This window comes from Parasteatoda tepidariorum, chromosome X1, assembly GCF_043381705.1.
Source record: "Parasteatoda tepidariorum isolate YZ-2023 chromosome X1, CAS_Ptep_4.0, whole genome shotgun sequence".
Classification (NCBI taxonomy): domain Eukaryota; kingdom Metazoa; phylum Arthropoda; class Arachnida; order Araneae; family Theridiidae; genus Parasteatoda; species Parasteatoda tepidariorum.
The window spans coordinates 78,943,731-78,967,996 of record NC_092214.1 but is presented as its reverse complement, the minus strand read 5'-3'; the positions used below and the strand labels follow the sequence as shown (position 1 = coordinate 78,967,996).

General features: G+C 29.4%; 2 protein-coding genes across 3 annotated transcripts in view; one reads left to right on the top strand and one right to left on the bottom strand.

Moving 5' to 3' along the window:
* LOC107446987 (LisH and WD40 domain-containing protein mahjong) overlaps nt 1-24,266 on the top strand; it is a 132,760-nt gene that overhangs the window by 41,728 nt on the left and 66,766 nt on the right. For both annotated transcript variants that reach the window (XM_071187596.1, XM_043049305.2), the window contains 4 exons: nt 1,078-1,275; nt 2,792-3,081; nt 9,946-10,045; nt 10,155-10,310. In XM_071187596.1, coding sequence (XP_071043697.1) covers nt 1,078-1,275; nt 2,792-3,081; nt 9,946-10,045; nt 10,155-10,310 — 744 coding nt within the window. The remainder of the gene's footprint in view (nt 1-1,077; nt 1,276-2,791; nt 3,082-9,945; nt 10,046-10,154; nt 10,311-24,266) is intronic.
* On the bottom strand, nt 11,312-23,508 carry LOC122270748 (piggyBac transposable element-derived protein 4). Its single transcript, XM_071187708.1, has 3 exons — nt 20,343-23,508; nt 16,301-16,373; nt 11,312-11,627 (listed from the first exon to the last, which is right to left on the bottom strand). The coding sequence occupies exons 1-3, from the start codon at nt 21,023-21,025 to the stop codon at nt 11,505-11,507; spliced, it is 879 nt and encodes a 292-aa protein (XP_071043809.1). The 5' UTR covers nt 21,026-23,508; the 3' UTR covers nt 11,312-11,504.

Sequence of the window (24,266 nt, the reverse complement as noted above, 5' to 3'; positions counted from 1 at the left end):
TAAAAATAATAACTGAAATTGTGGGTGGCAAATTCCACGGAAAAACTATGCCTCACAATCATTGTCATCTCGTACATATTATTTAAACAAAGATCATTAAACAAAGAAGTATTAGAACAGCAGCTGTTAGTATACAATGTTTATTCTTTAGAAGGTTTAAATTTCATATTCTTGTTAGATAAGGCATCTCAGACATCTGTTTTAAAAAAAGTGGTTTGAACAAAATAAATGTTTTGCTTTAGCCGTTGATTTCGCCTCCTTTTAATTTAATTGAAAATTTAGAGATAATTTAACAAATGAAATTTATAAAAATTTGAAGGAGTATTCAAGTTTAGAATTTCTTGTTAACTCTATTTATGATGCATGGAATGAGGGTGAAGAAAGTGACGGCAAAGGCAAGAAAAAAGACATTCGTTTTATATCTAATAAATGTGTAGAATTGATAGCTGGAATAGAACAAAAGTCATTTATTGATGAAACTCATAACAGCGGTTCATGAAATTCAATAGTTGTTTCTTTATCAGAAATCAAAATTTTGTCAGTTAGAAGTTGATGAAATGTTCAACGAATTAATATGTGCATTTTGTGTTTTTTTTAAACTTGTTTTTCTTGTCTAAATTTGTAAATCTTTTCTATGATTCAATCTTTTTTTTCCCTTCTAAATTTAGAAGCTTTTCGTTTTTTTTCCTTGTTTGAAAATGTGTTGCTATTTTTCATTGTAATTTGGATTTGGTAAAATATCGATAAACAAAGTATTTTGACAATGAGAAACTTTGGAATAGCGATATTCTCTAGTATTCTGGACAACTGGTTCTCTACTGTACAGCAAAGGTCTTTTTGAAATCTTGTTTTGTAAAGTTTTCCCTTTCTTAAAATGGCCTTTAATACTATTTTTAATCCATAATATAGATCATTCATTACATAAACTTTAAGATTTGATAAACCATGTTTTATCAATTCCTTTTTTATTGAAATCTGTTTATGTTTTCCTTTTTTTCTGGATCTTTTGAAATTTATTTTTGTACTTTTTAAATTTTAAACACTATTTATCTTATTTAAGTATTTTTATGTATTTAGATGTCAACACTTGATATATTTGCATCTCGAAATACCAGAACATTGAGTGATGATCAAGTGTTTGCCAACAGACAAACTACAAGGCATGTCTGTGCTGCTTTAAAGCGTTATTTTGAAGCTCATTTGGCATCAGAAATTGAAAATGTTTCCTCACCATGTAACAGTGATAATCAGTCAACGCGCTTAAGCAAGCATAAGGTTTGTGAAATAACAGAGCTTTTTTACTTTGTACCATACATTTATGCTTGCCCGTAATATTAATCACAACTTAAAATTTTTTTGTAATAATATGAAAATAAAATATCTCAATTATACTATCATAAATAGTTATGCTAAATGTGAAAAGTATACTATAAAAAATTATGTTATATGCTTATAGATAACATTTTAATGAGTCTCTAAATTTTTTGACATTCAGAGTTTCATCTGAGATTTCCCATTCTTTAAACAAGTTTAGTAGTATACAAAGTTTTAAATTATCACGTAAAATGTGATATTAGCATAATTGCTTTGAGAATTTTCACACTTGACTAATTTTACATAAAAAATAACATTGTTGATTTACTTGCGAGACATATATAGCTAATGTGTAGACCTTTTGAAGATGATAGAAACATTCAGTAATTGTCTACTATGTGAATAAATAACAAATTTATTTGAGCATACATTACGTGCATCAGCCGATTTCACTAGCCTTTGGTTTGTCGTAATATACCGCGTTATGGCAATGTTTTGCGATATAATTATTTATTTCCACTGATGCAATTAATATTTCCTCCGACAGTTTACTTTTTACGAAATATATTTCCCAGTGCTATTTGGAGTTGAAGATAAATTATCAAATTGATAATTTAGCTTCAAGTGTTGGATAATTCAGTGAACATGTTATAAGGAATACATTGGTGCTTGTGAATTTATATGAGTTTATATTATTTAAATTTATCGGTAGTAATCAAGGGTTTCCTAATTAAATTTCATTAGTATACAAGCTCACATTTTTACAGCATCTTGTGATGATCAATTTTGCTTTATTAGAATATTCTAGAAAACTTTTATATTTAACTCTTAATTAAAATCAGATCACTTTATTAAATGGTGAATGAAAAAAAAAATGGTTTTAATGAAATAAAATATTTTGTGTAATTTTAAAAAGTTATTAAGATTTTTCACATTTATTCTCTAAGATATGATTTAAAGAACATAAAATAAGTGCTTTTATATTTATAATTTATTATATCTGTAACATTAATTTGTTTAATTTTACCAGAGTCAGAAATTGAGATACACTCTTTTCTTTTTTATTACTGCTTAAAACAAAACCAAATATTCATTATAAAATTGGACTATCTTATTAAAGATACATATAGGCAAAATATGAATGATACATTCAGAAAGTTATTAGTATCTATTGATCCTTTCTGCAATATTGTATTTTTGAGCTGTCAATATTCAATCTATTTGTGACTTGAAAATGTGATTTGTAATTTGAAATTTATTTCCTTGTTTGATTTGAAGTCTTCAAGCATTTGAGCATATTGTGTAGAATTGTCTGCTTAATTTACCAAATTGAAGTCTACTTATTGAAAATTATAGGGAGAAACCAGTTTGATATGATCAAAGCAGTGAGATTGTTAGACAAAAATTCAATATCAAATGCTCAAAGAGTTAATTAGTTCATGATATTTCCCTTTTAATTAAATTTTTTATTTTATAGGCAATGAATCTCAGTTACAAAAGCATCGAGAATTATATTGAACATTGGCATGAACTTTTAGGTCCCATGGTGTCATGGCGACCAGTTGATGAATTTTTGCAATTTGATGGTGTTTCTTTTCTATTGGAATTAACATCTGATTACTTTTCAACAAGCAGTTATTCTGGACGTGCCGAGACAGTCAAAAATGCTTTAGACGTTCTGAAAGTTTGTTCTCTTTCCAGTGCCACTCAACTAGCATTTTGCGAAAAAGTTAACACTACTGAATATGTTGCTACTACTGGCATAACGTAATTATTTATTTACTTATCTAAAAATTTATGTAATTTAAATTTTAGTATACATAAGATAATTTTTGTGACTGATAAAATACATTGAAGATTCTTAAAATCCTTGAAAAGCTGTTACTTTATAATTGTTTTTTTTATGTTTTAAAAGTGCTTATTTTAAATATGATGCTTTTAGTGAGTGCAAAGAATTTTCGTTTCTTAGGTTTGTAGTCAATTTCAACTTAATGTATGCAAGTAATCTCAGTTTTTATTAATTTCATAGTTTTTTTTTCTCAATTGAAAGTCTTCTATTGGGGAAACAAGTATTTACTGTACCAAATTGAACTTTATCTGGGTTGTTCAGTATTTCAATAATTAGAGTGATTTCAATAATTAAAGGTGTGCAGTTTTGCTCGTTCAACTGATTCCTGTGACTTGGGTTTGTAATTTATTATTTTGAGTTATATTTGAATTCTCGTATGGTTTCTAAGTACCATAGACTTCTATATAGAATATTATGCACTGTACTATTTGTTCAAGGAAACTTTTTAAATACAAAGAGAATTTTTGAGTTATAAGAACACCTTTTATTTATGCAACTTAAGTTTGAGTTTACAAGACTAATTTAAGGAACAAAATTAAATGAAAAATGTTGAAAAGTAATTATTATTTATGTGTAATTTTTATTTGTTTTCTGATACAGCATTTTAACAACATGTTTGTATTGAGTTTAAAAGGAAATGAATGACACAAATGTCATAGGGCAGAATGAAATTTGGAAATGAGAAGTACATTAGTTAGATGTAATGTCAGAACATGCAATTACTATTCTGCCATTTATTTGGGCGATCCTGAAAATTTTTGTTTAACCATTTTGTAAAGGTATTGTCGCAATACTTAAAACCAATTGCATTCTCAGTCTCCTAATCATCATGCACAATAGCTTATAATGTTTCTTGTGCAATCCTTGTCACTTCGCGTATCTTGTTAATTACTATACGTATGTTCGCCTTAATCAAACCTGAAATGGCTGCCATATTTGTTGCTGATCATGCTACCTAAGAATTGTATGTATTTACCATTAAATCATCCCAAGTAGAGTGTGTCAAAAAATTATTATTCAAATGTGTGGTCTAAGATTATATCATACTTAAAAACATCTGAGATTATGGAAACGTGACATCCTTACCTTCAAAAGTAAGACTATGTTTTGGGTGAGATAGAGAATTAAAGCACCTACTAATTACAAAGGTTATAACTTTAAAATAAGTTTTATTCTTGGAAGATAAATGTAAAATTTTTACTGTAGCAATGATAAAAAATATTCTTGAAAAATCGCTCTTCACTTATGCCATCATTAGGAATTACCGTCATGTGGATTCTAAAAAATTAAGCTCAAACATTTTTGACTGTTATATGATAATAAAAAATACTTTCAAGTTTAACCTGATTCAACTTTATCAAAGAAACTGAATGTTATGAGATTCTGCTATAAATAATATTGTCAAAGTAAAAACTTTTGCTAAATTCTATCAAAGTTTCAGTTTTTGAACCTGCTGGAGAACCTGCTTTCTTTTTAACTACATAAGAGAAATTGATGGCTTTAAGAAATTATAGAATGATTTACAGAATATAATGACTCTGTCTCATGAACAAGCTATGGAGTTCTCTTACAATAAGTTAACCTAAGTAGAGAATTTAAAATAACAATCTTTTGTCTGTCAGAGGTGAAAAAGAATTTTTAAAGAGTTCAGAGCTTTTGGTATTTAGAAAAGGACCTAAATTTGAAACATGGCGGAAGTGAAAGAGGACATAAAATGCAATATATCAATCAAATAGTTTTGAGTGCTTATCAAAAGATGAAGTTAGAAGTAGGCAAGACTGAAGCAAATTATTGCAAACAAGACAAAACAACTGAGGGAGACTTGATTAAAATTTCTGTATCTTATTTTGTTTGTTTAAATGTATTGATTATAATTAATATTATTTATTATTGAAATGTTGACTTTATGCATTCATGATTGACAGATATATTTCTATTACTTTTTAATTAAGTAGTTTATATATTTTCATTTTAGAAATTTTATTTATTAAAGTACTAAAAAACAAAAACAAAACTTTTAAATCTAAGTTATTAAAACTTCTATGAAAAAAATGTGCGTAAAAGCAGCAGAAATTTCACAAAAAGGATAAATGTAGCAATAAAGGAAACGAAGGAAATAAAAATATGACCACTGAAGCCGACGTCTTCAGGGGGTACCGGCCCCAGTAGTCATAAAACAAAACCTTTTCTATTGAGGGGGAGGCAAATGCCTAAAGTAACACCATCAGTACCCCGAAGGTTTTGCATAGAAGTCCAGGAAAAAACATGAAATACAAAGAACCAATTTAGAAAAGAAACTCAAACAAATTCATCAGAAAATGATAACTCAAAACTCACTTTAACCAGATCAAACATCGATTTCATAAGCACACTGAATGAAAAGGAAACACTAAAACTAAAGAAACCAACCATTACATTGCGCAGATTGAGAAAAAAGAATTCAAGAAAGAGATATGTAACAAATTAATAGAATGCTCAACTGGGGCTGCTCAGATAAGACTTGATTTGCGCCCTGTTAAAAGAAGAAAATATAAAAAACTAGAATTCTTCAATCATTTTCTTAATTAGAAAATTAACTTTACAAAAATTAAAAGGAAAATCATTATTACTCAAATTATTTAAAAAATTATTCACAGCTTCCCGAAAACTTTCAACATTATTGCAAATATTTTTAATCCTAACCAATTGCGAAAAAACCAAATTTTTGAAAATTTTGTTACACAAATTAGTATTAAAGTTACAGAAAAAAATAACTTTAAATTTAAAAGCTTTTCTTTTATCAAAAACACCAATTTTAATAAAATTGTCAACAATATCAATTTTAAAACCTAATATTCAACATTAAAGCAATTCTCATTAGTTTTCTTCAAAATCAAATCTTTAGGATAAATACTATAAATAAAATTATAATTATCACAATTAAACAAAATCAAATCATCTATATATCTAAAAGCATTAAATTCATTATGCTCAAGAAATTTTAGCTTCAAAAACGATTAAATCTCCTGACAAAAAATTTTAAATTGCTAGGTTACCACAGATTATTCATAGTCTTTCTGATTTTTTTCCTTTAGAGCAAATTAAGGTTTCTGCTGCTTTTAAATATTATTCTACGCTTAGAAAGAAAGTGTGTAATTATAATTTTTTAAGTCGAAATCTAAATTGTATTTGTGAATTTGATTGTTATTGTAATGAAGAGGATTTTTCACAACATATTGATAATGATTATGGACAGGTTAAGACGGGAAATTTGGAGATTGTTGGTGATAAAGATTTAACCAATATTTTAAGCAAAGGTTCAAAATTTAGGACAAGGGTTAAAATGAAAAAAGATTTTATTTTATCTATTAAAAATGATCTTGATTTTTTTATTGCAAAAATTTCCAGAAAATATCATTGGCCCGTAGAGGGGTTTTCAGAGTGGAAGGCTAAAATTATTGAAAGGTTTAATTTTAATTTATTTAATACCAGGTTTAGTTCATTTCCTAGTGGTACTTATATTGATTATGAATTATCTAGGAAAATTTAGAATCTTAAAGATAAATTCATTGTTACTGTAGTGGATAAAGCTTCAAATAATTTTTGTATTATGTGTAAATATTTTTTCAAAAAATTGACTGTTGGAGAATATAGCGCAAATAATACTTATTTAAAATTAAAAGAAGATAAAAAAGTTATTGAAAAAAGAATTATTGCATTTAGTAAAAAATTAAAGTTTAGGTTAAATAGGATTACATTTCCCTATTTATTTCCTATTGTCAAATTTCTTAAAAATCCGATTAAATTTAGATTTATAGCATGTGGCACTAATTGTTACAATTCTGATATTAGTAAAAGGTTTTTTAGTTTTCTGAAAATTATTTTGCTTAAAATTAAAAAAGAGAAAAATATTGTTATAAATAGTAATGTTGAAGTTTTGGATTATATTAATAATGATATTTCCAGCATTAATACTTTTGATTTCGAAAATTTGTATACAAGTATACCACATGAAAAGATTATTGAGATTTGTGAAGGTATTTTTGATAGGTATTGAGAAAATTGATAAGTCTAATTGGTTGGATTTATGTTGGTTTAATCTTTTTGAGAATGTTCTTTTTAACGGTTTGGATTTTTATAAACAAATTATTGGAATTCCACAAGGTAATTCCTTTTCTGGTGCCTTTGCTAATATTTTTCTGCATTTTTTTGAAGCTAAATTTCTTGAGCATAATGAATTTAATGCTTTTAGATATATAGATGATTTAATTTTGTTTAATTGTGATAATTATTATTTTATTTATAGTATTTATCCTAAAGATTTTATTTTGAAGAAAGCTAATGAGAATTGTTTTAATGTTGAATATTTAGATTTTAAAAATGATATTGTTGACAATTTTATTAAAATTGGTGTTTTTGATAAAAGAAAAGCTTTTAAATTTAAAGTTATTTTTTTCTGTAACTTTAATACTAATTTGTGTAATAAAATTTTTAAAAATTTGGTTTTTTCGCAATTGGTTAGGATTAAAAATATTTACAATAACGTTGAAAGTTTTCGGGAAGCTGTGAATAATTTTTTAAATAATTTGAGTAATAATGATTTTCCTTTTAATTTTTGTAAAGTTAATTTTTTAATTAAGAAAATGATTGAAGAATTTTAGATTTTTATATTTTCTTCTTTTAACAAGGTGCAAATCAAGTCTTAACTGAGCAGCCCCAGTTGAGCATTCTATTAATTTGTTACATATCTCTTTCTTGAATTCTTTTTTCTCAATCTGCGCAATGTAATAGAGGGCAATGTTTTCTTTAGTTTTAGTGTTTCCTTTTCATTCAGTGTGCTTATGAAATCGATGTTTGACCTGGTTAAAGTGAGTTTTTATTTTCTGATGAATTTGTTTGAGTTTCTTTTCTAAATTGGTTCTTTGTATTTCATGTTTTTTCCTGGACTTCTATGCAAAACCTTCGGGGTACTGAGGGTGTCACTTTAGGCATTTGCCTCCCCCTCAATAGAAAACGTTTTGTTTTATGACTTCTGGAGCCCCTGAAGACGTTGGCTTCGGTGGTCATATTTCTATTTTTATTTCCTTTGTTTCCTTTATTGCTACATTTATTTATTAAAGGTTACTTTAGTTCTAGTTTTTTGTTTAAAATATAGGAAAAAACTGTTTTATATTTTGAGAAAGTGTTCCATATACTTTCGAAAATAGGTCCCTAAAAAAGCAGGAATTGGCAATACGAAGGTCTTAAATTTAACTCAAAGATAAAAGTGGGAACCTGATGTACATAATATACACTAATGCAGAAAATTTTATTGTATTATAATAAATATTACATTATAATAAAAAATGAACAGTATCTTCGATTTTAGATATACAGCGAAAGCCAAGTATGTGGTAAAACAAAGTAAGTCAATAACTAGTTTTATATCTGCTAAAAACTACTAAATTTAAAGAAATATATGCTTGTATGTAGAATAATCAATATGAAGTCTTATAAAATTTAAAAAGTTTTTAAAATATTCAGTGTAAAAATTTGGTTGGGGTGTAAAAGCTTAAACAAGATTCAATAAATTGCTGCAGAAAGTTTTTTGATTGAGATTTTGTGTTGGTAGAAAGTACCAAAGTTGGAAACTATATGATATTGGTAACAAAGAAAATCCTCTTTGTATAAGCAAGTATTAAAACTTTTAAAAAAAGTATTAAAACTTTTTTCATATACAGAGACTTTTTGTTACATATTAAATTCATAAAAAATATGTTCAGTATTGTTTTTATAGAAAGGCAACCCTGAACATAACCCAATACTCAGGCAAAAATAGAAAAAAACAATAGAAAACAAATTAGCATATCTTATCTATCTCTCAAGTTCTCTTCTACTATCTTTACTTCAGAGAAAGAAACATACCATTGTTCTTTGAAACAAACAAAATGATGAATTTTGTGATTTTGATAATATGACATTCTACTTAAAATAGACTTAGAGTAATTAATTTCTACCTCATTGTTTATACTGCATCAATGTCTTGTCAGGCTTTATTACCAGTGTATGTCAGGCTTTATTACCAGCGTCCTGATTTTTATGAACTTTTTGGGCTTATAAAGATGACTTATACACTGGGAATATATAATTCTGCTTTCCCTTGCCAAAGAGGCATCTCTATTGGAGCCTCCTGTGTCGCCCACAAATTTGAGAAATGTTAAACAAATTGTGAAACTGAAGCTTTGAAGTCTCCAGGTTTCTTCCAACAGAGAGCAAGTTTCTGGAAAACCTTGGGAGAGCCTTCTGGCATCCTGTCTTCCGAAAGATCTCCCTAAGGCTATCAGTGTTTCTTCTTTCCGATTGGTGACGGGGCACGATCACTTACAGGCGCACTTGCACCGTGTTGGTCTTTCTTACTCTCCTAACTGTACTCAGTGGAAATAGGGCCCATATGAATGGCGGGCATCTATGGAACTGCTCTGCCCTCCAGGAGACCCGTAATTCTTATAGTTTCAAGACGCTCTTCTCCCCTGGAGATATTTCTTTGTTATGTCTGACTGCAAGACTTCTCATGCTCGAGAGAGCAAATGATGAACGTATTTAAAAAAATTCTGCTTTCCTGTATTTAATCATGTAGTTCTAAGCCACTGAAAGTTTTCTCTTGTTATTCGTTCAACAGATTGTGTCTTCAATGCAACGATGAAAAACTATTTTTCTATCTCTAATTACATTTGATCACTTAATATATCTGTTATCGTTATCTAAATGTTCCATAATATGTAAACTCAATTTTTCCACTAAAAGTTTTTTTTCTTTCTTAACAGTGTTCTTCTTGCTGCCGCTGAAGGGGAACTATTACCTGTTGCAGAAATACAAAAATCTGCCCTGCAAACAATTATAAACTGTGTATGCACAAAAATTGAGGTAGTATCTTTGACTCAACTGGTTTAATAAATAATATATAATAATATATTTAATAATATATATTATTTTATAAATTTTGATTTGTCAAGTCATTATAAATGTTTTACAGAATGAAACAGAGAGGCGTACCAAAAAGGTGGAAGAGCTTTTATCTAAGTTGTGTGAAAATGTTCGCATTAAAAATGGTATAATGACTTTGATTAATTTGCTCTCAACAAAAACACCTCTTACTGATGCTGATGCTATTCGAGCATTAGCATGCAAGGTATGTATTCTTTTGGTTGATATTATTGTTTTTTTCTTTCTTTTTTCTTCCTCGGATTTGTGGATTTCCATTTTTTTTCCTTTCAGATTTGTCCATTTTTCTCTCTAATTTCCACTAAATTTTTTTTTTTTGCACAAGTTAAAATATTTTATGAGGAATTTAATTTTCCTCGGAGCAAAAGTATTGAAATCCTCATTCCTCACTCTCAAGTTTCTAAAAATCATTTCCTTGGGATAAAACTGGTTGACCTTTCTACAGGGATGAGATTTTTCCGCTTTTTTTTGCTTTTGTCTCTCTAGTTTCAGCCTTTTTATCAAAATTCCAGTTCTCTAAAAGTTTCGTTTTTTTTAAGTATCCCGCTTTTTTAAAAAAAATCAGTTGTTGAAATAAAGTAATTATATTTATTTACGATTTTCAAAGATAAACAGAAAATTCCTAGCTGATAACCCTTTTGCATTTTTACTTATTGTAACTATTTTCTCCGCTTTTATGCACAGAAAAGATTTTCTGTATTTTTATCCGCCCGCTGGATAGCTCGTATTTTCGTAATTCAGACGTCGCTGCTTCCTGTTTTCTGGCGTGAAAGCAAACGAGAAAAAAAATTGAGATGGATTTTTTGAGAAAATATTTATTTGCTTATTCAATTAATCTTGTAAATTTCTATTTTTTATGTCTAAACAAAAACAATACAAACAAGCCCTTCAGAAATCCCATGTCCAGGCTCCACAAATATCTCGATTCTTATTAATGCGATTTTAATATCAATCATCGATTTTCATATTTACCTGATTTAAAAGTTGCGCATTGTGATTCTTATTTACGAGATTTAAAAATCCAATATGGCGTTTCATATTTATTCATTTTTTAAAATCGCGATTTTATTATCAAACATCGATTTTCGTATTTACCTGATTTAAAAGTTTAACGTTGCGATTCTTATTCAGGCAATTTAAATATCGTACATTGCGATTCTTATTTATGAGAATTAAAAATCCAATATCGTGATTTGTATTTACACGCTTTTAAAACCTTATGTAGCGATTTGTATTCATGCGAGCTTAAAATCCAATGGCTTCATTCGTTTTTGTGGTTGTAATATCAAACATCGGTTTTATATGTGCTTTAAAAATTAGACATTGGGATTCGTATTCCCGTGATTAAAAAATTATGCATCGTGATTCGTATTTACGCAATCTAAAAATCACTCATCATGATTTGTATTTTCGCATTTTTTAAATTCGATATAGAGTTCACTTTATTTAAAAGCCTCATATAGGGATTCATATTTTCTCTCTCTCTCTCTCTCTCTCTCTCTCTCTATATATATATATATATATATATATTAATTTTTGGATTTCCTCTTTTTTATTTTCTGACTACTCTCATCCCTATTTAATACAAGTTTTATTGCATCTGCATTAGTTCAAAGACTGCTTTTTGATAATTTGTATTTTTAGTTTTATAAAATTTTCTTTTAAGTTTGAAATTGAACTTTATTCTAAATAAAACGTACACTATAGTTTGGCAAACATTCCTACTGCCTTATTTTTCAGAGTACCGCTTTTGAACAAAGTTTTTTTTTTCACGTTTGCTTACACTGTCAGAAATTACGTCAGAAAACCCCTTTTTCTGTGTAAAAAAACAGCCACGTGACCAGCAGAATAATTTATTTCTTTTTTATTAGCAGTTAGCCATCTTACATTTTCATTTTAGTTCCATTTAAAATAATGAGTTGAATTTTGTATTGATATTCAAATCGGGATTAGTCTGATCTTTTTAATCCTTCGCTTACGGCTGGCACAGCATATGTGCGTTTCAAAAAACTCTCTCGTAATGAATCAGCAGTTGTACCAGCATTTTCCTTCCCCGGAACTTGCTTGACTGTCATTTCTTCAATCTCCTTTTTTTATTTGACCCTTTTGTTGGAAAAGAAGTGTGAATTTGAGCTTTGACTAAATTAGAATCTTTGACTTGGCTGATAGATATTTGTTATTTTGATTATTTGGCTAATTTTAGGTGCTCATAAGCTTTTCGTTGTCTTTTTGGTAGCTGTGCTATTATTTAATTACCTATTTTCATTTGAGATCTATTTCTTAAAATTACTTTATATGCAAGTTTTTTTTTGTTTTTTAAATCCAGAATCTTTTCTTTTTATTAGTAGTTTACTGTGTTTAGAATTTTATGAAAATTCCCATTATTTCTTTGTGAAAAAACTTTGCTTTCCATACTAAATATTTTTTGTAAAATTTCATATATAAATATTTTATTTAATTTTGTCGCTAAAAAACTAAACATCATGAGACTTTTGTAGTTAAAATGAGCCTCTTTTAAGATCCAAGTAAACTAAGAATAAAAATGTATTCAGCATCTTGTGATCAAAAAAAGAACTAATTTCAGAGACAAAAAAAATAAATAAATCTAAACTGAATATACTTTTTTCTGATTAAAAAAAAATTGATGGCAAAAATTTTAAAGAGAACATACATAAGAATAACAAAATCCAAAAATAAAAACTAATATAGTGTCAACTCTTCTGGGATTAAAAATACACTAAAATAGAAAAAGGCACTAATGTATCAAATAAATTACATTATAAAGACACTATAAGTCAATTATTTTGTGTTTAAAAATCAGAGTAAAAACTTAATTTGTGAATCTACGGGGAGCTGTGTAGAATTTATTGGGAAAAAATACTTGCATATGTGATTACATTTTTTCAGTTATTTAACTGCCACTTTTTATGATTTTTAAGATTTTTTTTCTTGACAGTAAAATATGTTTGATTCTTTTGTTATAAATTTATTTCCCGAAAGTTTTGATGACCAAGGCACATCAATGTTTAAAAAACTCAACTAGTAGAGGGTTTAAACCTCTAAGGCTTTGCTTTCCAATTTTTTTTTCTTCCGTACTGTAAATGACTGAATTCTCTCTTGCTCCTAAATCATAAATGCAAAATTTTTATGATTAAAGTTTTTTTTATAAAACTAATCAGACTATAAAAATTTGTGAAATTTTGTATGTTTTAAATTTAAAATTTTTGCATAATATTTTAAATTATAATGTAAATTTTCATTGTAGTATTTGATTTTATATAAATAAAGTAAACTTACCCTTGAATTTTCACCCTTATAATCTAACTTTCATAAGTAAAATTTAGAAAATAAGTGGAATCTTTGATCTTGTTCATTGAATTGAGTTTCTTGAAATTTGACTCAAAGATACCACTGAAAAACTCAAATCAAGAACAGCATAAAGTTTGTTACTACATTTAATAAGGCATAAGATGAGAAAGCTGTCTCATCGAGTTCTGTATTAATGAAAGGCAATAAATAATTTGCTTTATTCTCACAAAATTCTCTTTCTCTTATTTTATGCGCAAAAGAAAATTTTTTTTGGTCAGACTGGAATAAAAAACCGAAAGAAAACTGAATCTAACTTTCTTTTTCAAATGCTGATTGTTTTTGAGCTTGTTAAAAAGATATTTAATGGAAGGATTTAAAATCTTATTATTATTCCTTTTTAGTAAATACTGTGGGGGGAAGACTTGATTCATTTCAATTTCTAACACTTATCCATTTTTAGACAGAAAAATTTCTCAGATAAAAGCTATTCAAATTCATTTTAAATAACCATATATATAAAAGAACAACTAAGTTAACCTTTCAAAGTCTGAATCTACCTTGCTCAAAAGGAAAGAAATGTAAAAAAAAAAATTTTTATCTGAAATTTTATGCACAAGGATTTAAAAGAAGAAGAAAAAAACATTAATATAATTTATTTATTCTGAAAAAATATTGTGCGTACATTTATGGAATGATGAGAGAACATCTGTGGAATTATTTTTGATGTGTGTGTGACTTGAAACAGCAAATTTTTTCTCAATGAAAATTCACCACTTCTCAAAATGCCTTAAACTATGTGATAAACTATGGAACTACTTAGAAAGGAATTTTTTTCTGCCCCGTGCTGTAAGTTCTCTGAGAAACATATTTTATTTTCAAAGTTTCCTTGAAATATTGCTATTGAGATCATCACACAGGGTGCGTAGCATTTTTAAAAAGAGTTTAAAGGTGCTTATTTTCGTTTTTTTAAAAGCCCTTAAAGGTGCTTTTTTTATAGGGTGTTTTTAAAAAGTGCTTTATTTTCCCTTTTCCAAAATGAGATTCTTTCTTTACCATGTTTATTTTTGCCATGAATTCTGCAAAATGGCAGTGTACTATTCAATGTTTTCACAATTAATTCAGCCCCAGTTTATATTGGGGTGCCGTCGGTTATGAAAACACCATTCGTTTTACATGTTTGATGAAACACTTGCAGATCTGCATGTGCGTATTCTGAGCTAGATTCAGTGCACAGTGGGCCAGCATCCAAGGTTTCGTGGCCAAAGTTTGTATTTCTATAAGATTTGTTTCAAAATTTGGAGTTTTTTATGTGCAGGTAAATTGAATTTATAGTTGAAATTTTGAATTACACTAAAATTTCCATGAAAAAAAAAACAATGGCAGCTGAAATATGGCGAGCAAAAAATAAAATAATATAGTACGTTTAAATAATTAAATATAGCAGTGAAAATATAATAATTTTCGTAATTTTATATTAAAAATGAAAAGCAAATAATTTTTCTGAAGTAATATTATAAAATAACGCGAACTAATTACAAAATAACGCGAAAACATGAAGAAAAAAAACATAATTTTTGTTTTTCGGTATATTCAGCTCACCTCTGCAATATGGGCAAAATGGGGCAGGTTTTTTCAGAAGAAGAAACGGCAAAGAAGGCAACAAATAAAAGTTTAGCTTATTACCTTGTGGAACATTGTAAAATGTCAAATGATAAGATATAAACTATAAGTTTGTCAAGAGTATTAACTAATCCAACAAATTGAAAAATTGTACTATAATTTTAGACTAATTACTCATAAAAATGCAACAGTAAGGTGAAATTCCCCTATATATTTCTGAAATATAAATTTAAAAGTTAAATTTAGAAAAAATATTTTTAACATATTTTTCACTACATTGTACTCTTGTCGGTCCAAAAAGTAAATTATAATGTTTGGAATGATTATGAATACTTAATTTGGGCGATATTAAAACTGCCTACACATATTTTAGTTGAAAACTTAATTTTGACTTTTGGCTAAAGATCATGGTCTTCTGGCCCACTGTGCAGTGGGAAGGAGTTTTGCCCTCTCGTGTGCAACTCTGCTACATTTTGCAAGAGATTCTCAGCTTCAGAGTTCAATTCGTTATGAATTGAAAATTTAAAAATACCTCACATTTATAATAGGTAATGTCTGGGTGTGACGCGTGACGTGTCTTATCGGAGAAAAAATACTTTAACTTCTACTCGAATCGCATAGCAATTCTTTGTGTTTATAATTTAACACCGCGCATTTCTCAAGTAATTAGTTTTTTAATTGATATTGTTTATTAAGAGAATGTCGGCAAACAAACGAACAACGTTTAGTAAGAGCTACATAGAACAATTTCCATTCATTCAATCCTCAAGAAAAGGTGAAAGTTATGCGCTTTGTTCAACGTGTGCATGTGACTTCTCGATTTTGCATTGTGGGAAAGGTGATATTTTGAAACATATTCAAACAGATAAACATCAATGTAACTCAAATATTCTTTTGAGTAACAAAAAAATTGATCTTAAAGTTAACAACGACCAAAGTGTTATCTGTGCCGAAGCATTATTTACATCGTATCTCATTGAGCAAAACATCGCCATCAATGCCTCTGATCATGCTGGACCGTTATTTAGATGGATGTTTCCTGATAGTGAAATTGCACGAAAATATGGATGTGCGAGTATTAAAACTTCAGTAATAGTGAAAGAGATGGCAAAATCAGATAAGGAAAGTATTGTTGAGATACTTAGGAGAAGTCCCTTTTTAATAGCTACGGATGGCAGTAACAAAACTGACTGCAAATTATCCTATTTGTGTTACCTATTATAATGAAGAGTTATTGCGCGTAGAGACTTCACTATTGTGTTCACCAGTGTTATCATCAGAAGGCACTGGAGTCAATATAGCAAATCTGATATTGACTGCTCTGAGTGAATGTAATATTGATGTCAACAATTGCCTAGCTTTAGGGGCTGATGATTGGTAAGAAATCAGGGGTTGCTGGGATATTAAAAACTAAAATTCCTAATTTATGTGTCATTGGCTGCCCTTGCTCAACCTTCCTGCGGAAAAAGGGCAACTGTGCTCCCTTTATCCATAGAGGAGTATATAATTGACATTTTCTTTTTTTTTAGACAAAAACTCTAAAAGAAAAGAGAAGTTGAAACAATTTCAAAAATTGCATGACACTGAAGTTAGGAAATTGTTTAAACATGTGTCAACCAAATGGCTCTCTCTAGGCTGATCTTTAAATAAACTACTAGAGCAATGGGAGCCACTGCTATCCTTCTTCAAAGAAGAACTGAAAACTGAGCACGGAAAATGCAGTGCATTAAAAGATTCCGAATTTCCAAAAAAGGATAATTCTGAGGCTGGTACCTCAAAAGTTTTAGTAGCTACTGGTGCTAAAAAGAGAACCAATAACTGTGAGTTAAACTCATCCAACTTAAAGAAGTTTAAATTAAGCAAAGACTTCAATGATACACTATCTAAGAGTGTTTTATCCAGAGAGGAAAGAATATTCATGTTTTTATTAGATTTGTATAAGTCTTATTGCTATTTCTAAGCACATTGTTTACCTATATTTGAAGAACCCAATGTCCAACTTCAGTCAAGTTCTCCTCAGATACATGCACTTCACGATCTTTTATAGTCAACTTTAAAAAATTTTATGATTCACTTTGTCACTCCTTCAGCAGTTAAAATGTTGTGACTTTAAAGTTAGAGAGAAAAAACGAACTTTTCCAATCAGTTAGGAATCATTTCACAACAGTTTGTGATTATATGATCGTAAATTTCCATTCAAAGATGACATACTTATAAATGCTGAAGTGTTAAATTTGAATGAGATTGAAAATGCTTCATTTTCTAATACAGTAGAGAACCATTTATCCGGTATCCAGATAACTGGGAAAAATTTTGCTCGAATTTCCCGCCATTTTAAACTAGAACGATTTTAAACTAGAACGAAAAAAAGCGGAAATTGGACTCATCCTTGAAGTTGAGTAGAGGAAAATGTAAGGAAGGGGAAGATTTTTTCCCCCGTTTACCCAGAGAAACGTCATTTCCTCCGTGACCTTGAAGGCAGGGAAGGGAGGAATGTTTTATTTTTTCCTTTAGGCCGTCAATCAAACTCAAGGGTGTGGCATGCTGATTTCGTTTTCTGCTTGATTTACGAGGGGGGTGGAGAAAATGCATTGCATGCATATCAGTGAACAGAAAAAGAAAAGAGAAAAATATATTTATTTGACATCGACTAATAAAAGGAAAATCTTTTTCTTTTGAATAAATTCTTATTCTTTGGAAGTGCGGTATCAATTACAAGTTTTTCTTGGTGTGGAATCACATCTGCTGTAATTAACAATCTTGTTTTTATCAACAAAAAAATAAAATAAAAGGAGAATTGTTTATTATTTTAAACATAGGATTATTTTATGAAGCAGATTGCAGTTCTGTTTTTCTGATTCCACTACGTTTGATTTTTTTTCTTTTCGCGATAAATTTCGCACTAAATTAATTCTTTTAATTCATAAATTTTATCATTAGTTTTTTTTATTTTTTTTTTTAATTCCGTTGATCTTACCTTGTTTCGGGTTTTAATATTTATGCTAGTGCCTTTTTTAACTATCGTTTCGGTTCGATAATTTTCAAGTGTTTTTATTTAGATTAATAAGTTTTCCTTTTATTTTATCGTTTCCCCCGTATAATTAGGTATGAAATATATTGCATTATTTAATCATTGGTTTTGTTTATATTATTTAATTTAGGAATTGTAATTATTTTTAAAAAATAAATATGAGAATTTTGTATTTTTTAAACTTGATTTTCTTGTCTGAACTTGCAAATTTTTTTGTTCCTTTAAATGTTATATTTCTACCATTTTTTTTTCTTTTTAAAGTTAGGAGTACCTTTATTTTTTCTCTTACTTTATGCATTACACTTTTTCCTTGTACTTCGGGTTCGATAAAACATCGATTAACGACACTTTTTGGTCGATCCAGAAAACCGGGAAATTCAGATATCCGGGATAGCGATGGTCCCGAGCATCCCGGATAATGGGTTCTCTACTGTATAAGATTTTTCTGTAACAGATTTCCTGTCTTCTCAAAGATTTTAAATTTTGAAAATTCAGATGCTCTCTTTGATGAACTGGAGATTCAGTTCTTTTCTCTTCAGCTAGAAGATTTGCCCATTGATGTACATGCTGAAAGTAGAATGGATGCTAAGTGGGCAAAAGTGGCCAATTGCTCAAACAAAAAATATATTTATTACGTAAATTTATCCTTTCACTTTTCACGTTGCCACATAGCAATGCAAGCTGCGAACGGGTTTTTAGTCTTGTTACAAAGACGCAAACCCAGTTTCGCTCTCAGTTATCAAGTGAACATTTGGAGAACTTATTGACTATAAAGTCAAGCATGAGAGTTTGTTTTGAACTAAAATTTTCTGATACATTTTTGTAAAAGACAAAATCTTGCACTTTTAATTCTCTTAAACAATAAAGGGCTCTGAATATTGATGCTAAATTATGTTTTATTAATGAGTTATGTGTTGTAATTCATATTAAATAAATTTATGTTGCAGATTGAATTGTACATTGAAAATACAATGAAACACAAATTGAAAGAACAAATAAACATTGAGAAATAATTTTATGCATAATTTTTGTGAATGATTATTATTTTATGAATATTTTTTATGATTATTATTTTATGAAATATGAATAATAATGAGAAAATTTTGATTGGCACCTATAAGTTATCAAATTTGTCTCAATATACTATTCATAATGAAATTTATATCTCTTGCGCTATGCCGCGGTTGCGATAAAAAAAATGCCCTGCTTTTTATTTTGGTGAGGTTGGCAAATCTGATTTAGCATAAAAATACGTACCATTATTGAAATTTTAAAGATATCATATGCTCGAGAATTAAATTTTGAGTTTCTATTATTTTCATTTATTTTTTAAAGGGGTATAGAAATTTTTAGGCAAATAGACAAGTGCATTTTTATTAACCCGGGAGAACTCGCGCTACTTATCGTCACACGAGAGCGCGCGACGGGCTTCTTAGGCCCGGAGCGGATTTTTGCTTAAGAAAACGGTAAAATCAATTCGCTGAGCATAAAAGATTTGTGTTTTCAACTTAGAATTATATATGGGTAAATAAGAAATAAAATATTTTTTAAAACAGCAAGTTTAAAAAAGTTTAATGGTATATTTACAATAAAATTTTGAAAAACTTTTTTTAAGCTATACATGCAATTAATATTAAATTTTGAACAATTAAAAAATTATGAACTATTTTTCCAATTAAATAATGTTTATTACATTTACTATAATTGTAACGAAACTTACATATTACTGGCATATTCTGCAAATGACACTGCTATGCTCTCCGCATACATTTTTTGAACATTTAGTACAAGAAATTTGCGATTTTCTGTCAATTTTGCTGGGGCAGATATGACACCTTTTTCTTGAACATTTTTGTTTTTTAGCCGGTGGTGCTTCATAATTTTCATTGCGGCCGCTATCTATTTTTTCACGCAATTAGCGTGGAAGCGTCGGCTGCAAACTTCTTTTTTCTACATGCTCCTTCAGAAGCTCTAACGCCAGATCTTTCAAAAATAAACTCCTTTTTTTGTATTGGAGCAGTGGTGATTTCAAAATACTGAAAAATACTGTCATCGGCCATCTATTACTAATTCTTGCAGTGGAATAAGTAGCTGACATTTCATCAACTACATCTACAGCTCCCTTCGTCAGATTGTAAAATGTTATTATTTCTGGCTTCTGCAGTTGAAACATCAATTGCACCATTATTGTGCATGGTAGACAAAAGTACCACACATTTATTTTTTTTCGGTACGTAGGATACCAGAGTCGCATTCTACTGAAATCCAAATAAAGAGGAATACACTTCTCGTTTCTTCCCAGAAATGAATTCTTCTGGTAGTTCTCTTTTATTTTTTCTGACAGTTCCTTCAAATGTAATTTTCTTTTGAAGGAGATCTTTTGCTAATGAATAACTAGTATACCAATTGTCAACTGCGAGATTGCGTCCAGAGTTGTAAATCGGTTCCAATAACCTCCTGACAATTTTATCGGGAGTATTTTCTACTTTATATGGACCTTCTGGTTGAGCCCCTGCATAAATTTCAAGATTCCAAGTATAAAATGTCCTAGAAACAACCAAAGCGAATATTTTAATTCCATACTTGGCAGGTTTACTTGGAATATACTGACGAAGGGAACATTTACCTCTAAAGGGTTCTAACTTTTCATCTATAGTGACAAACTCCCCGAGACTGTACACATGTTGGCAGTTTGCAACAAATTTTTCAAAAATAGATCGTATGGGAGCCAATTTATCCTGTGCTCTTCTTGAAGAACGATCAGTAATATCATTGAATCTTATACATCTCATTAGGAATAAAAAGCGATTATATGACATAGTCCGATGAAAAATTTCAAGCCCTGTGCCATCGGTATTCCAAATATCACGGACATTTACATGTGAGGATTTGTGAATTCCCGCTAAATATAGAAGGCCAATAAATGCTCTTATTTCCGTCATATTTGTCTCACGAGCATCTCTTTTTCTTTGGAAATTGCCTGCAATTGATTGTATATAAATGTTTGTGCATTCCACAATACTCGTTATTATTTCGTCGATAAGCAACTTCCATGACTCGATAGGGCAGGATACGTTTCTTGCAACACCAACATTTCCAGGCAATTTTGTAACGATATTGTGAGCTGGAGTTCTCACGTTTCGTCTTGGTTCATTTTTATTTCATTTAGTTACTTTATCTTTGCCAATATAGTACCCAACGGATTCGGTAATATCAAAATCACTAGATGAATCTAAATCTTCTTCTGAACTTGACTGATGATCACTATATTGTTGCGTGTCAACAGTTTCTTCATCATCCTCATTAATAGATTCCTCATCAGTTGAAACTTCAGCTAATAAGGTTTCCAAACGCTTCATTTCTTCCTTATAGGTTAAAGAGCGATACATTTTACAGCCTCTCCCTTCACATTCAGAATCTGAAATGACAATCGCGAGCGCTCGCATCGGGCCTCAGAAGCCCGAATCGGAATTTTCTCAGAAAAGGGGGGGGTCGTACATTCCTGAAATGCGTGTGGTCAGTGTGTAGGTGACCTTCAACGTAGCTACCGTGAATCCGGTCCATTTTCGTTGAAGGGGTGATTTTCTGCAGTATAGTTTTGTAATGACCGGGCCCGAGAGGCCCGTCGCGAGTCTTCCCGGGTTAAAATGAGAAATGACAAGTTCATTTTCTATTGGAGAAAAAGTAAATAAAAAATTAATTAGAATTATGTATGCAGTATTTGTCATCTACACATAATCTGACAAGTATTAGCTGCATAACCTTTTCCTACTCACCCATAACTTTTATTAAGAAAATTTAAAAAAACTGAATAATATTTTAATAATGGAATGCAAGTATGACAACTAAATATTATAGTTACATGAATATTAAATACGTTGTGTGTATAAAATATTTTTACGCACCAGCCCTGCTTATTAAAAGTAATTAAATAACTATCATTAAACTTAACAAATTTTATCCTAAAAACAATATTTGAAAATTTATCTAATACAAATATTCCCATAAGCAGTATTTAATTTATTTATACTAATGTTAAACAAATTAATTTATATGAATGTTCTGCAAGCATTTCACAGTGAAAAAAAGTCAACTTTGCATTAAAATACTATAGTTTCATTTATTAAAATACAGGATCATACACAGATACACAAAATTTTTTTTAAACCAAGGCAAACATTCTTGATTTGTTACTTTTTCAATCATTTTTGAAGTAAAACAATTTTGTCAATGACAATGATGATGAATTATTAATAAAATGCCTATGATATGAAGGTCCGTGCATTAAAATAAGGGTTGCCTTAAAATTCTTTCGAAGGGTGCCCAGATGGTGCACCATTTGCAAACACAAGCATTCGCTGGTCTGTTGTAATGATTTTTTAAATTTTTCAAAATAATGTGCGCATTACATTCAACGCAAGCAACTCTATCAGGCTCACGTGCAGACATTTTACTGAAGTTTGTATTAGCAGGTGTTTCAAGTTCGCAGATGTCAAGAATGTCAAACTTCTCAAGTTTGGACATTCTCATAGTTACAAAAGCCAATGGGAAAGTGTCCTATCCTTATCTATTCTATGCTAGAGGGGAAAGTGGGGGTGATGAATGAGATGGGAGGAAATGTTCTGCAAGATTATGAGGGGAAGCTTTTAAACCTTCAGGTCATTATGGTCTGCAGAAGAATATAAGATTAAGATTAGGCTTGGGGATTGTTTTGCAAGACTACCAGAGGCAGGTAGGCGGGGGAGGAGGGTTCGCAGGAAAATGCTGTCACTCATTCAAGACACAAATTGCTCGGCAGGACTTCATTTGTTCTGCGACATGCGTCACAATTTTAGGCACTTTATGCTTCTGGGCAAAGATTAATGACTTAAGTATAATTTTTGTCTCTTAGAATATTTCTTTCAAATTTTGTAAGAATATGCAAAAACACATCAAATAAACAAAGTGTATATAATAAAAATTTGCATTTAGTCTCGCTTTCTAAACGGATAAGTTAAATAAACTTTCTAAATGTTAAAAAAAAAATGACGTTCACTGTTTTGTCCACATCTCATTTTAAACAGTTGTTAAAGCTTTACTTTTAAACTTAATCTTTCAGAGTAAATGTGTTTATAATTTTAAACCAAGGATAAACAACAAACAATGCTCTAATTATTAAAGAAAGGTGTTTCTTTTGTAACAGTTTCTTTATAATCCTTTAGAAACAATAAAATGCACATTCTTAAAAAAAAAAAAAAAAGAAAAGACTTGAATAATTTAAAAATGGATGCTTTTTATTTTTGAGTAAATGTTAATATATTTAGAAAAAATGTTTGAAACCATTATATATTTTAATTTTTCAATGCGTTACAAGAAAGTAAGCCAAAATATACATAACTATGCCAAAAATAACTACCGATCTACAACTCTGCTCCCTCCTAGGATCGTGTTTACAAATTGCAATGAAGTGTTTCTCATTCATAGCTCGTAAAAGTAGTTACCTTCCATTGTCTAAGTGGGAGATGAATTTTGGCAAGAAAACACTGTTGTGAAAGTGGAATTTTTTCATCTGACTAGCTGTTGCTAGGTTAACTTAAACTTGAAAGTATAGTCTTCCAAACCAGCATACAAGTAAACAACTGAAAATGTAACAAGAGGGGGAAAGAGACATGACTTTTCCTTCACCTGTGTTTCCCATTATCTTCTATTCTTAAATATTATTCAAAATATGCAACCACAAAACTTATCAAGCCACTGGTTATTAATTTCAAAAGAAAATTTTTATGCTTAAAAACTCCTTCACTTATAAGCAAGGTCTAACCCAGTTTTTTTGACATTAATACTTTTATAACACTACTATGAAGAACAAACAAAGTCTTTACTCTCAGCTGCTCTTAAAATTCAAAATGTTTGTTTTCAGCAAATGAAAGGGAATTTTCTCTAAACTCTAATTTAGACAAAGCCATTCCCCATATGATTTCTCTCAATTGCATTTGTTATTTTTTTCTGCATTCTATAGAAAAAAGTTTTTTTTTCTTCAATTTTTTTAACTTAAGTGATTTTATTAAATAGTACAGTAGGGAACAGATTATCCAGAACGGTCGGGACCGTCGCTATTCCGGATAACTGATTTTTCCGGTTTTCTGAATCGCTACAAAAAGCCGTTTTTTTTATTTCTAAACCCAACTAAAAAAAATTTGGAAA

Excerpts from the sequence above, each read along its gene's own strand:
- LOC122270748 (XM_071187708.1), bottom strand. The coding sequence starts at position 21,025 with ATGACGGAAATAAGAGCATTTATTGGCCTTCTATATTTAGCGGGAATT. Across the intron at positions 16,374-20,342 it reads TCCTCTTTATTTGGATTTCA|AGCAGTCAATATCAGATTTG; the intron begins GTAGAATGCGAC and ends ACATTCACTCAG. Across the intron at positions 11,628-16,300 it reads CTGGTGAACACAATAGTGAA|AGAGAGAGAGAGAGAGAGAG; the intron begins GTCTCTACGCGC and ends ATATATATATAG.